The sequence below is a fragment of the Lepidochelys kempii genome, chromosome 1 (assembly GCF_965140285.1).
Source record: "Lepidochelys kempii isolate rLepKem1 chromosome 1, rLepKem1.hap1, whole genome shotgun sequence".
Taxonomy (NCBI): domain Eukaryota; kingdom Metazoa; phylum Chordata; order Testudines; family Cheloniidae; genus Lepidochelys; species Lepidochelys kempii.
In genome coordinates, this window is record NC_136380.1 from 34,519,315 (window position 1) to 34,535,026 (window position 15,712).

General features: G+C 38.4%; 1 protein-coding gene across 5 annotated transcripts in view; it reads left to right on the plus strand.

Annotated features, from left to right (window-relative positions):
* DYNC2H1 (dynein cytoplasmic 2 heavy chain 1) overlaps nucleotides 1-15,712 on the plus strand; it is a 403,248-nt gene that overhangs the window by 262,966 nt on the left and 124,570 nt on the right. For 4 of the 5 annotated variants that reach the window (XM_073338435.2, XM_073338398.2, XM_073338416.2 and 1 more), the window contains 2 exons: nucleotides 1,376-1,587; nucleotides 2,501-2,605. In XM_073338435.2, the coding sequence (XP_073194536.1) occupies nucleotides 1,376-1,587; nucleotides 2,501-2,605 (317 nt within the window). Of the gene's footprint in view, nucleotides 1-1,375; nucleotides 1,588-2,500; nucleotides 2,606-7,616; nucleotides 7,731-15,712 lie in introns of those variants that run through there. The other variant, XM_073338425.2, reaches the window with a different exon arrangement.

Sequence of the window (15,712 nt, forward strand, 5' to 3'; positions counted from 1 at the left end):
TTGAATGTGGGTGTTTCACATCCCAGGCCAGTGCCCTAGCTACCAGGCTATAGTGTGTGCGTGTCTCTTTTCACTCCTCTGCCCTGGATGAATGATACACATCCACAAAACAGCATATTTCAGCAAAATTTCATTGTGTTGAAAATGTTCCAACCAGCTCTAATTTGGATCCTCTGTTTATCTTACTTAAATGAAAAATATAAGGGTTTTTTTGGTAAGGCCTTTAAGTTCCAAATCCCAATAAAACTAGTGATCCAATATTCAAAAGTGTTCAATATCTCTAGCTTCTGTTGATTTAAATGGGATTTATATGTGGCTAGTACTTTTGGAATTCATTCTATGTACATGCAGACTTAACAGTTTGAATATATTACCAAGAGACTTTAGGCCATCGATATTAACTGTTGTGTTGAGGGTAGTTTTTCCTGCAGTAATTGGAGTTTGAGTGTGAACACTAATAACTTAAGTGTGATACCAAACCTTTTCATTTGAAGAATCTCAAGGTTCTTTTGCACCATAATTACTTCACCCATGCTAAACAATCACATATTGGATGAAATGCGGCATTGATTTAACCCTCCTCTGTAGTTTGGGACAAAGAAGTGAGAGGGAGAGACATTTTATTTGAAACTGTAGGATATAATTAAGTGGGCAGAGTGTAATTTATTGAATTTATACAATTTGGTCAGAACACCAAAGTTAACATCCTTAATTTTAAACACATTGTTGTGTGATCGTTTATTATCACAGATAACCTGGACCTCTTTTTACATCACATAAGAAAGCCAGCATCTCAGTAACAATGTCTTCTTTTGGCATGGTAGAGTATTATTCAATCACCCTGCTTTTTTTATGAGGCCTGATGAGATCACAGCACAAAGTGATATGGCTGTAACACACTTAAAGATCCATTGGAGTTAGGGGAGTTGAACAGGTTGATGACAAAGGATTAGGAGATAGGAGGCCACAATTGAATATGGAATGGCCTCTAGTGAGAAGGTGCTTTTGTTCTCCAACTAAATAGGGTTGATTGATATGTTTGAGGTCTACAATAAAAAGTTCCCCAAGACATCTGCAATATTTATGTCATTCGGTAGGATTTAAAACACATTAATTACACTCTTATCACATGAAAAAATATTTGAGAACATCTGCAGTACAGCTGTTGGAACATATAATATTTTACATTTTACAGTTATTTTATTTTACTTTTTGGTTAGAGTTACGAAATAAATTGCTAAGTAATGATTTTATTACTTTACTGGGTTTCTTTGTATTTCCTTATTTCTCTGAAGGTTAACTGTAATAAGAGGAAATGTTCATCACACTATTGCAAAAAAAGGTCAATGTGACAGTAATATTTTGTAATTTACAGGTTCCAAAGATTTTCAGTGGGAATTTGTGCATGGCCTGTTTGAAAATGCTATTTATGGAGGTCGCATAGATAATTACTTTGATATGAGAGTCCTTCGAACCTATCTGGAGCAGCTTTTTAATTCCAGAGTTATTGGAGGTTTAAATCTTAGGGGCAAGAAGATGACCAGCTTCCCATATTCCATCTCTCTACCCAATTCCTGCAGCATTTTGGTATGTATGTTTGCCTTGTTATCAGACATGGAAACCAAATCTTGTTCTTTTTCTTACAGTACTAAATTAGCAAATGAACATACTAATTAAAGGCAGATTCCTGCAAGCTGCTGAGCACACTTCAATCCCACTGAAATTAATGGGAGCTGAAGGATATTCAGTCCCTGTAGGACTATGCCCTATAATACTAATAGTAAGAGGTAGTAAGGGGTAGTAAGAAATACCCTGTTTCATATTCCTTCCAGCCTCGCCCATAATGAGCCTTTATGCCTTGTACCAGAACAGTAGCTTGAGTGTCTTTTAGACACAGAGCTGGTTCTATTCTACCCCTCCTATCACCATATAACCATGTATTTTAATGCCACACATTTCATACTTTGTATAATAAATGGTAGCTTATCAAAAATTTAAATGTAAGTGGAAGCATCTTGCAATGGACTACAACACGAAGAAGGACGTGAATAATAGTTCCAAATTGAAATTCCAAATAGTGAAAAGCTTTAAAAGTGGTGTTAATAGCAATGTAGGATATACATCAAACTGATCTGTGGAAGTCTTGTAATTGTACTGCAGAGAGCCTTTGTCTGGTGAAATCACAGCTTCACTGTTATTGGAGTTGTTGTTTGTCGATTGTAAACTGAAGCAATTGGGGATTTCTGTTCCGTTTCATTACAGTGTTTCTATATTAGCATATGTTCATATGCTTAAGTCATTTCATTTTAGAGCTGGTACTATTTTAGTGATGTCCACAAAATGCTGTTATGCAATTAATTATAAATCCTATGAAATGAGAGTTTATGTTTTGAAAATATATTGCTGGAATTATCCTGACCATATACTGTTGATTTTCATGAGCTGTGATTGCACAGAAAACTTTTACAATTATCTATACTCTTTCTACCTTTTTTTGTAGGATTACCGTGATATTATTGAAAGCCTTCCAGAAAATGATAAACCCGATTTCTTTGGCCTGCCTGCCAATATTGCACGCTCTTCTCAACGCATGATCAGTTCCCTGGTAAGTTTTAAATTTTGCACTGCTTGTTAGTATCATCTGAAATATGACCAGCCCGGGAGACCAGACATCTGTTCATAAATATGCATTTCCATAAGAAAATCAAATCACACTGAGACATTTTTAGTTTGTTGCCTGTTGCACGTTGAAAACTTTTGTGTAGTGTTCATTATAAATTCAGAATGTTGGAATTATTTAAAAATAACTTCTGCAATTATTTGGTAATACAAGTAAAATGTTTATTTGGGTCACTTCACATGTTTTGAGTTCTGTTCTGCTGTGGGAGTTAATTGTGAGACATTACTTAATGTTTTAAATAGTGTAAACATTTGAAATACTACTTACTTAGAACGAATAACTTGCTTTGGTGGCCAAGCGTCTCCTACAATTTTGTGAAGTAGGGTCTTTTCCCCTCTCTGCAGCTCTGGAGGCAGTTCAACATCACAGCATAGCCACACTGGCTATCCCCCTTCTTCGACTTGCGACCAGAATTCTGCCTCCACAGTAGTAGCTAGTCAGGAGCAAAGCAAACAGACACTGTTTCCTTTGCCAACTTTACTTTTAATTTGTTTTTCAGACAGTAGTGAGCAATGAAGCTATTTTCCTTCCCCTCCTCTTCCACTAGATTGGGTAATTGGCACAAAGGTGTCTCAGCCTCCCAGATCTACCGCTGCAGTGTTACCCATCTTGGTATCCTCTATCGCCCCACTCCCAAGCTATGGCAGGGCTGTCCCACAAACACTGGCTAAATCAGAGCAGTGCTCTATATGCACAGCTACATTTACAGTCTCTTTGAAGAGTGAACTATGTCCTAGCTGTTCACAGCAAGCTGACTCTTACACTGTCAGGTCACAGGGCTCAGAGACAGACTGGCATGTCAGGTCCCTCTTCCCTACCCTGAAGACCTTAGCCAGAAGAAAAAAATCTCTTAAGTGATCCATCTTTAACCCCTTCAAGTGGGTCCTCAGCTCCCTGGGGAAAAAGTAGGGCTCCTACACAGCTTCCCTAATTCCCAGTGTGAATTGGGATTCTCAGAATGAGACCCCATTCCAAAAGCAGTGGGACTGGGACTCCAAGTGTGAGGACACAGAAGGAAGAATATCCAGAGGAGTCAAGGCTTTTTATAAAAAGGGATGCAACATGCCCTACCATGGCTACACCTATGCAGGGATTCCTGTAGAACAGACCCTCCTCCCAAAATACCACACACCACAGGAAGCACAAAAAGGGTATACTTTTCTACTGAGAAAGGAAAGAGTTTGGATTTAGGCTCTGTGCTGGCCACAAATTTGGCATTCTGGCACTCAAACTGTTTGGCAACTTCCTGTTCTTGCGAATGGCAAAGTAGCAGGGAAGCATATCCCAGGTCACTGAGGAAGGATGCTCTTGCACACAGATGGCCAAAGGGCGTGCTTTATACATTCCCACCACATCAACTTCTAGAGATGGTGATTCAGAAGATAAGGTGAGGGGAAGTAAAGCTGATAGTTCTAGCTCCATGCAAGGAGAGGACATCATGGTTTTTGGACTTAGTAGACATGGCATTGGTACCTCCACTGTATGTACCAGTGACAAAGGACATCCTTCACCAAGGTCCCATTCTCCATCCAGATCCAGGCTTTCTCCACCTCACAGGTTGGCTATTGGGAGTGAAGCATCAATTGCACTTGGATTATCCTCCAAAGTGATTGGAACTCTGCTGACCTCCACACAGACTTCCACACTAAAAGCCTTCTCAATCTGGCAGTGGTTCAGCTCATGATGCCAAAAAGAAAACAAACCCCAAGGATTTTGGAATTCCAGCTATTCTGGATTTTCCTCAGGATGGTTTGGACAAGGGTCTTCAACCCAGCACCATAACATTTTAAGCAGTCATAAGCAGTGACTTACAAGCAGGATTCTGAGGTTCTTAGCCAAATATCCTAAAGTCTCAAGATTTCTCAGAGCAGTCAGACTGGCTAGTCCAGAAGGCAGACCAGTCTTTCCTAAGTAGGATCTGCTATTGGTACTAAAAGTCCTAACAACCTACCCTGTAGGCAATGGTCATACCATTCTATCCATCAAAATCTACTTTATGATCACTATCATGTTAGCTAGATGAATCTGAGTTAGCAGCTGTATCCATGCAAGAGCCACATGATGTACTTCATGATAACATTGTGGTTCTAAGGACTCCCACAGTCTTTCTTACCAAAGGTGAATTCCTCTTTCCATTTCTTGCATGATTCTTCTATCATTCTGTCCAAATCCACAGCATCCTACTGAAAACATGTACCATAATGTCGGTGTATGTACAGCACTAAAGATTTACCTCAAGCGCACTGAATTGATGATCAGGCTCTTTATTTGTGCCCTTTCACCAAAAGTGCCAAGGTCTTTGGGCATCCAAGCTATCTCTGGCCAAATGAATTAAGTTGTGCATAGTGGAGGCATTCAAGCCATCAGACTAGCCTATTCTAAAAGGAATCAAGGCACACTATACAAGCTCTCTGGTGATATGGGCAGAACAAACTTGTGCTTCAGCTGAAGAAATCTGTAAGGCAGCAACATGATCTTCAAGCAATACTTTTTATTAAACATTACAAAGTGGATTTGCTGTCCTCTGCAGATGCTTCCTTCTGAACAAAGGTGCTGCATGCACTATGCAAAAGTAACTTGTCATTCAGGCATTTACTTTCAAGGGAAAATTTCTCTATTTGTCTTTCTTTATCCCTCCCTATTTAATATTTACTGCTCAATACTTCCCATGCATCACAGAACTGATATGTAGTTAGTTGTACTAGGCAAAATTTCCTTTCTGCTAGCAATATCTCTCAAAATTCTGCCCAACCTGGAATGGCTTCATTAGCCAAGGAACAACATTATTTTTTATATGTCTCCAGTTAGTCGGCTGGATAGCTTACTGCACATAGTTCACTTGGTGACTTTAATGTTATTGGTATTATATTCTAAGTTTTTGCATATTATATGAATTGTTCTGGTGGCAAGCTGGAGAAGGGGGTGTGGCCAAAATCAGCTGTGTTGCAACAGTGAACAGACTTTAGAACAGAGAGGAGGAGAACAGTCCAGGAATCACAGAATTGTATGAGACGCAGCTAGCAGAAAAGAAATTACAGGGTAAGAAATTTCCCATTTCATTATCACCATAATGGGACAAGGTGACTGAGTAGACTTCGTACCTGGGCTGGTAAATTTTCATGATACGTTTGCAAGACAATTCTAAATGAACACTAATTATTCATAAAAGTAGAGCTATTTGGTATTTCATCATATTTAGAGGCACTAATTGTGCTTTTTAATCATTGTTGGTAATGCATTCAAACTTGAAAGTGAAATATATTTTCTTATCATTATTACTACCTATAGTAGTACCATCACTGTACTAAGTACCACACACACACACACACACACAGAGTATTTTACCCAGCATTTGTTCTGTTTTCAATAAGCATATGCCAACAACATTTTCATGAGTATCACTGACAAAGAGGATTGTGCACAACTGAGTTGAATGTGATTGTTATTGACTGCAGCTTCAGAGATAACCAGACGTTTTTAGGGTTGACATAAAAACAAAATTCTTGTGCTTCTCTTACTCTTAGTGTCCAATTATGCAACTCTTATTCATGTTGAAAATAATTACTCAGTGTTCATTTACTGTAGGCTTGCAAATTCATCATGAAAATGGTGAGGAACTTTTAGTTTTACTTATGAGTTTTTCATTTCCAAGCTTCAATGTACCATATAGGAAATAAATTAAGGGACTGTTGCATGCACTCTGAAACACACTATTAACAGCAGAAAGGCAGACCAGTGTAAGCATTGGTGTTTTATTATTCCTTCTCAAGTATTTGTTACAAATATCTAAGTATTTGTAGTATGTTGCAGTATGTATAATTTGGCTTTCATTTTATTTTACATTACATCTCTAAAGGACAATAAAACAGTTTTTTTCCATAACAGTCAGAGTACTATCAGATATTTAAATGTTCACTTTTTAAAAGTTTAGGCCAAAAATTTGACCTATCTTTTATCTGCCATATAATTGCGGTAGAATTTAGATCCCAATTCTACAACCTTTACTCACAAAGAATAGTATTTACAAGAGTAGTTCCAATGGTTGAAATGGAAGCAGTTAAGCAACCAAACCTCAGCCGAAAATTATATCCTAGGTTATTTACCTACTAAATTGGATTTAACACCACCACAAAGATTTTGGTTCTTGAGAGCTGCAATGATCACCAAGTGCATGATTTTACAAAAATGGAAGAATAGACTTATGCCCAGTATAGAGCAGTGGTATTTTAGGGCTTCGTCTGCACAAAATGCATACAAGGGAACTGGTGACATTTTAACAACCCAATTTCTTTTTTCACAATTCCTCCAATATGTCAAGGTCAGACTTTTTTATGCCTCTTATTTCAGCAAGGTACAAGGCAATCACCACAGAACAGTTGGTTAAATCTAAACTAAAAAGTATTTCACTAAGTCTTCCACGGCTGTGAAGTGCAAATTTCAATTAGCAGTCCTGACAGATCGCATAAAGAACAGCAAAGACTCAACCATCTTCATGTATTGCCACAACATCCTGAAAGTTGTGCTTTCTTTTCAATTCAGCCTCACCAAATTGCTTGATCTGATCTGTGATATTGCAGCTCTCCATCATGTGCAAAAGGTCATTGAGAGAGGAATGTACACTGGAGTGTGGAACTAGTCTTGCCTACAGCTGGCACTTGTCCCGGCCTCTTCAACTTTTTCCTGTGACTCAGTGTAGTTCCTCTCCAACCTTGCCAAATTCAGTTTATAGGTGCACTTCTTGTAATATGTAAGGTGCCATTGAGCATTATGTTTAACCAAGTCCTCCCCAGTAGTATTCTCCAAAGATTCAGCTACTCTCGTAACTCTCTCTCCCTACTGATGCCGAAAATGATCAAGATACACGTAAAAACAAAGATTTTGTGAGAAATTAATTTGGGATTGTAATTAATTATGTTCTGTAACTATGTGCATTTAGTTTGCAGATGGATTCCAGCAATTTCTGGCTGGATGCTGAAGTTTGAACCAATGCCTCATTACAACTCTTTTGGTTAATAAATAAAGCAGATAATCAATACACCTGAACCGCTTTTTTTTTGCGTGCAGATGATGGCCAATTAACTTGGAGCACTCCTTCCATTTATAGTAATGTGTAACATTAAAAAAATTAATCAGGTATAATGTTCTGAGCATTATCTGACAACAGTACTGTAAGACAAGGGCCACAATTTGTCTTTGTGGGAGCTGCATTTTTGGCATGGCTGTGTTAAAGTATAATTTTAAAATGTTTATTTTTAAACATTTTCTCAAATATATATCTACATATTTATTCTAGGTTTGTCATGTTTGCTTCCTTTGTTTTTGGTGGGAGAAAGGGCTTTTGAATGATACACAACTTGACCCATTTTTTATGACATTGTATTATCTAAACAGGGGTTCTCAGACTTTTGTACTGGTGACCCCTTTCACATACCAAGCCTCTGAGTGTGACGCTTCTTATACATTAAAACACTTTTTAATATATTTAACACCATTATAAATTCTGGAGGCAAAGCGGGGTTTGGGGTGGAGTCTGACAGCTCATGACCCCCCATGTAATAACCTCACGACCCCCTGAGGGGTTCTGACCCCCAGTTTGAGAACCCCTAATCTAAAGGACCTGGAGCTGGGAGTCACGAGTGGGCAGTGAGTCCCCCCGGCCATGCCGTAGATTGTGACACCATTGAAATTATGATTCTATAAATTTTTATGGCTCAAATAGCACCTTCCTTACTTTCTGTCATTAACTTGCCCATGGAATTGCACATGCTCCCAGAATCTTTTAACCATTCTCATGGCTCTTTTTTGAACCTTTCCAAATATTATTCTTGAATTGTGGACATCAGAACTGGACACAGTATTCCAGCAGTGGTCTTACCTGTGCCAAATACAGATGTAAAATAACCTTTCTACTCCTACTTGAGCTTACCCTGTTCGTGCACCCCAGAATCACTTTAGTTCTTTTGACTACAGTGTCACACTGGGAGTTCATGTTCAGCTTATTATCCACCATGACCCCTAAATCTTCTTCAGAGTCACTGCTTCCCAGGATAGAGCCCCCCTTTTGTAAGTATGGCCTACATTCTTTGTTGCTAGATATATACATTTGCATTTAGCCATATTGTTTGCTTGCCTTCAGTTTACCAAGCAATCGAGATAGCTCTGAATCAGTGACATGTCCTCTTTATTATTTACCACTTCCCCAATTTTTGCGTTCTCTGCAAATTTTATCAATGATGATTTTATGTTTTTTTCCAAGTCATTGATGATAACATTTAATAGTGTAGGGTGAAGAAACAATCCCCGTGGGAATAGAAACACACCCCACTCAATGTTTGGCACAATGCATTTTCCGTAAATCTGTGTTGACTGGCATTAATTACATTACTTTCCTTTAGTTCTTTATTAATTGAGTCCTGCATCAGCTAGTCCATTATCTTGCCCAGGTTCAATGTCAGTCTGACAGGCCTATTATTACCCAAGTTATTTCATTTACCCTTTTAAAACATTGGCACAACATAACTTTCTTCCAGTCTTCTGGAACTTCCCAGTGTCCAAGACTTACTGAAAAGCAACATCAATGGTCCAGTGAGCTTCTCAGCCAGCTCTTTAAGAACTCTTGGATACAAGCTGTTAGATACCTGCTGGTTTTAAAATGTCCATCTTTAGTAGCTTCTATTTAACATCCTCCAGAGATACTTTTTTGACTGATTGTTTTGTCAAGAGAAAACTGAAAATTCAGTTTTAGTTTGAAGCTAAACACTTTTCTTTTCTGGATGTTTCAGTTTGGCCAGCAAACAAAAAAAGATCAGTTTATTTGCTGTAGTTGTTGCAAGAAAGCTGTGGCAGTAGCTGAATCCACAGTTTTCATTGACCTCTATCAGTCTAGTTTCAGGTTTGGATACGTCTTAGAGTTTGAACTGGACTTTTGGTCAATTATGTCCTTCTAGTTATCAACAAAGATCAAATATTGATTACTTATTTTTAATACAGTGGTGGGGGACCCATTGTGCTAAGTGTTATACAAACACTACTTCTTTTAGATCTGTCAGTTGCCTGTAACATTGTCAACAAGATACTGGTGCTATACCTGTAGTAAATGGTAGCATTAGCAGTTTCTCTCTTGTTTGTTTGTTTGTTTTCTGAGGAACTAGAGCACAGAAATATGTGTCTGTCTGCCCTGAGGCTTCTCTCATGGAATAATAGAATTGTAGGGTTAGAAGGGACTGCCAGGGTCATCTAGTTTAACCCCCTGACAAGCTGCAGGATTTGTTGTGTCTCAACCATTCAAGACAGGTAGCTATCCAGTCTCCTTTTGAAAACCTCCAGTGAAGAAGCTTCCACAACATCCCGAGGCAGTCCGTTCCTAACTGTAAGAACAGTAGGGCAATGGAAATTTTTCCTGAGATTTAATCTAAATTTACTGGGCTATAGTTTGAACCCATTTTCTCTTGTCTTGTCCTCTATGGCAAAAAAGAACAACTTTTCTCTATCTTTTTTATGGCAGCCTTTCAAGTATCTGAAGACCGCTATCATATCCCCTTTAATCTTCTCTTTTCCAAACTAAACATACCCAGTTTCTTAAGACTTTGCTCATATTGCTTGCATGCCATCCGTTTTATCATCTTTGTTGCTCACTTCTGGATCCTTTCCAGTTTCTCCACATCCTTTCTATAGATTAGTGACCAAATTTGGACCCAGTGCTAAATCTGACTCTTAACCAGCACCGAGTAGTGAGGTACTGTCACCTCTTGTGACTTGCATGCTATGCTTCTGCTAATGCAACCTCATATTGCATTACTTTTTTTTGCAATAGCATCGCATTGCTGACTCATGTTGAGATTATGATCCACCACAACTCCCAGATCCTTCTTTGCAGTGCTGCTGCCAAGCCAGTTTTCCCCTGTTCTGTCTTTGTGCATTTGGTTTTTCTTCCCTGAGTGTAGCAATTTACATTTGTGTTTGTTGAATTTCATTTTGTTGTCTATAGCCCAGTTCTCCAATTTATCAAGATCCCTCTGAATTTTAGCTCTATCCTTCAAAGTATTGGCAACCCCTTCACCCCCAAATTTGGTGTCGTCTGCAAACTTGATCAGTATGCTCTCTTATACCTAGTTAGAGAAAGAACAACAAAGTTCTGTTTTGTCAGACTACTAAGGGAGATAGTGAAGTGGTGTGGGCTTGCTACCTGTAGTGTGCGGCTGATGATCATTACTCTATAATTCATTGGAGCACTTTTTCCCAATGTCTTCTGGAATGAAGCTTTGGATGAAAGCTGGCTGTGCCTCAGCCTGGATAGAAAGCAGGTTATGCTGGTAGATGGGGGAAGTGAGGTCACCCTCATTTTTTAAAAACAATTTGTAGTTTGGCCAGGGCTGGATTAGCCCATCACTGAACCCTAAGCAAAACCCCTCATTTCCACCTCCCAGCCAGCTCCCCTGTCCAGGCACTCACCGCAGCTCCCCATACGTGTAGGAAGTCTTGAGGCTGTCATTGAGCAAGTCCTGTGGACAGAGCAGAGGGGATACAGGCTGAGGTGAGGCCAGGCAGGCCCCAGGGAAGAGTGGAGAGAATCCCATGGCTGTGGAAAGGAGAAGCAGTGCTGGTTGTTTCACTGCCCACTCAGGTTTGGCCCTGACATCTCTCCATCATCATGGGGGATGGGGGTGGAGCCAAACTTGAGTTAGTGTCATTGCAACCTGACACACAAGGTGGTGGTGCCCCTGAGGATTATTCCTGGTTCCAAATATGTGATGCCCATATCCATCATCTCTGAAGGCATGGATCAAACTGGTTTTGTCTCACAAGTGGAATCAATTTGGTGGTTTCAGCCTAATAATTAGAGGTAATTTTTGGTCCCTAATATGCATTTTCATTGTTCTGGCATTCAAAAAAAATCTGGGTGAGAAGTCAGACATTGGAATGCAATTCACAGTTTTGGGGTTAACTGCATCTTTGACACACACACCCTGGCCTCCTCGAGGGCACCCACTTCAGATCTCAGACCTGTAACCTTCACCTCTCTATGAGCAGGGACTCATAACCCCTCTTTAGTCTGCAATTCACTATGGTTATTCCAAGCAGATCTGACAACCACCAGCCCTTGGCTCTCTCTAGTTTCTCTCCAAGGACAAGGACAGTGTTTTTGCCAATGATCACACAGCTCTTTCAAAGCAGAATGCATTCATTCAATACAAAAGCATATAGCAGCAATAAAAATAATAAATTTACATGCACACTAAACTTAACAGAAATTGCCCATCTTCCATATGTGATCGTGGTAGGCTGTACTCCTTCCAAACCTTCAAGCAGGATTGGGTTCCCTGTGGACAAAAGGGTCCTATCAGTTTGCTGAATAAAAAAGATCCTGAGTCTGTTTGAATTCAGCCTTTATATCCCAAACCCTTTTCTTCTGAGCCTCTTGAAAACAGGTTAAACTGTACCTCTCCCTATTCTCCTGATGGTCAGGCTTCCAAGGCTGGGTATCTGTGTAGCCAGCCTTGGGATTTTGCATTACTCACCTCTTCATGATCCAATTTTCTGCAGAAAGCCCCCGCCCAGTGTGTCAGGAACATACACACAGATATCACCTGTATTGGTACAAAGGGCTATGAATATTCCCATGTCTTATATCGTCTGGCCCATCTCAATATATATATATATAAAGGTTTTAATGCTTTAAACATAAAATACAATACTGTCCCCAAAGATGCTGCATATGGTTGCAATATTTGTCACAACTTCATTTTTTTTAAAAAAACAATCAATTTCTGGTAAAGTTGGCAGATAAAAAAAATTAGTAGAGTGGTAAATAATGACAGGTCAGATTTGCAGATAGAAAAGGATCATATGGTAAACGGGATGCTGTAAAGTGCCTAGCATACTGCTGTCCCGTGCTCAGTTGGCCCCTCTGTAGTACCATTCTTCATATATTAGTACTAATAATATGTGTTTTAATGCAGCTACACGTGAAGATACACATGTAGGAACCAAGAACTTAGGTCCCTACTTACGTATGAAGGGTACTGTGTTTTGGAAAGTAGTGACTCAAAAAAGGACATAGGGGTTATGGTAGGTAATCAGTTGAACATGGCCTTTCAATGCAATTTGGTGACTACGATGTATAAGGGGAATATGGATGTGTGGAGGTGTTATTAACATTATATATGGCATTAGTGAGACATCTACTGGAAAACTGAATCCAGTTCTGGTTTCTACCCTTCAAATGGGTAACATCCTTTTTTTAACAAGTGTTCAGAAAAAGCTACAAGAAAGATTGGGAAACCAGTTGAGGGATTAAAAATTCCCAGTGTAGTCAGTTTATCAACAAGAATGTTAAAAGATGACTTGATCATGGTCTGTAAGATTTCTGATATTGGAGGGCACAACAAGATTCAGTGCCTGGTAGGTGAAACTAGAAAAATTTCAGACTAGAATAAGGCACATTTTTAATAGTAATTATCTATTGGAACAATTTACCTGGGCACATTGTGAATTCTCTATAATCTGAAGTCTTTAAATCAGGATTCCATGTCTTTCTAAAGATGTGCAGTAGCTGAGCTAGAAGTTATGGGCTTGATGCAGGAATCATTGGTGGTCTATGTCCTGGGTTCTGCAGGAACGGCTTTAAAATGTAAGAATTTTTATTTAATCCCTTTTGTGATCACATCTAGGCATACATACATTTTAAAGCAGTTCTTTTTATGTAAGCATGTTACAATCAATAAAATGCAAAAGAGTGCTTTAATAGGTATATGAGAAGTGTATAATCTAGTGGATTGAGCTCAGGAACTCCTAAATTATAATATCATATTTTCCAAATTGTTGTGTCCAAATTAGGTATCGATGTTAACTTGCACCAGGACTGAATTTGGCTCTGTGTCTTTTCCTTATCTATAAGTGGAAATAATTATATTTTTGAAATAAAAAAACATATCTTGTAAAATACCCATGTTTGAAATACAGTTCTTTCAAAATGTCATTAATATTCATAGCATGATTTTGCTTTGCTAGAAATCTGTTCCCATTCTACAGGAAGCAGAATATGGTAGTCTTATTTTTAGCAAACTTGAGGAAAGATGTGCAAACATAAGATTCCCCCCCCCCCAGTTTACTGCTTTCTAATTATAGTATTGATTCTGAACAGTTTGTTCAATGTCACTTTATGACAACAGACCCTTTTGAATATCCTGTGTTGGCAGATCTTACAACCAGAGCTTCTCAGAATAGTTGTGGCATCTTTGGCTGAGCCACTAAATATAGGGAATTTCTAACAATTGTATATTTTACTGGAAAAAGATTGTTTTCTTCAACTGCATATTGATTAACGTATAATTGTTTCTCATCATATTGGCTCCTCTAGTTTGGGAAGTGCAAGTAGTCCAAATAGGAGTTCTTACTAAAAAAGGATGTTATCACACTGACCCAAATCCTATCCAGTTTCTATAACTAGCAGCTGTGCAGTTAGCTGCTGGTTGTATGCCTACCAAACTGAAAGTGACCTCTAGTACAGCCTCTCTTCTGTACTCACTCCAGAGTTAAAGTATGGAGTAAGAGAGGCATAAAAGTGAGGAAGTTCGGAAGATGCTGCCACCATCTGGATTAGCCATTTTGCCATTACCATCAACTGCAGAAAGATGAAAGTCCCTTAACCATTTTCACTGCAGAAATGAGTTGGAGTTTCATACACATTTTCTTTGCCTTATGCTGAGTAGTGGTTTCTAACACTCCTGCTCTGCTGCTTAGTTTGCTTTTTTTCACCAACGTCCCTCTGCCCTGCTGTGAAGAGAGCCACAGTGTGAGTCCACTTAAGTGGGTACAGGATTTTTCTTAAATGAGGTATTTTGTAATCCCTTAGATTTAATAGAAGAGAAATGTCAAAATTGTTGCCAGTTGATTTAAGTAAAAGATTTTTTTAAAAGTCTTCATTCTAGGCTGATTTTTCAATCAGAAATTGTTATATCCCATGCTTCATTGTTTCAGAGCTGTTTTAAACAAGTATTTAAGACAGTACAGTATTGTAATTTATTAAATAAACAGTAAATATTGAAGTGAGTCTGTGAGCTAATTGGTATCCAATTGTATTTTATAAAATTCTCATTCTAACAAAAGCCAGGACATGTAGGAGTTTAATAAAAGTGTTGGCTTTATGTTGGCTTTCTGGGAATATCACACAGTCATTTTTAGAATGTTTACACCTTAGTATATTTTAGTTTAGAAAGTTCTTAGTGCTGCAGCATGACTTTGTGATGTAGAAGATAGAGATTTGCTGCAGCCCAATGCAGCATACTGCAGAGTCAAGGGATCTTCACTGTAAATGTCCTACTGTATTACTAATGCTTATATAAGAAAGTGATTTATAGGGCATTAAGCAGCTTTACTTCAAAAGCAAAGGCTACATTTTCACAAATTTCTCTTTTGTGAGGTATATGAGTAGTTTTGATCATATTCAATATTGCTAGTCAATCTGAGCATTTAATAGTTTTTATAACCTCTTTCTCATTCCCTTTATGGGCAAGGACCAGTAGTGCTGCATAGGGAATGCTCTCAGCTCCTGAGATGAGGAAATGTTTATATTAATTGAAGGAATGGCATTGATGGGCTCAAAAGGAAGCCATGTGTAGTTCTGATAATGTATAACATCCTCCAAGGGTAAGCAGTGTAGCATCTGTGTATGTTGGGGGAAGAGGAAATAAAGGGGATTATTTGGACATCAGCAAGGTTACAGAGTTAAACTGAACACCATAACATTTTTTTTATAATAAAGAAATAATAATGAAGACATTGAAAATCTGTATTATCTAAGTATTGCTGTTTTACCGCAAATGAATTTCTCTTCTACTTCCACACTGACCCCTTCATAAAAGTACTCATAAAAAAGTTTTGGACAGACATTAAGGTTATACAATTATACAATTAAGAACACAAGTATTTTATACAATGTTACATTGCTATAAACTGATAAATCCACAAGTAGTTGTTAAGGTTTTTATTTATAGAGTGGGTTTATACCTAGGTATTTGGACATAATTTTTA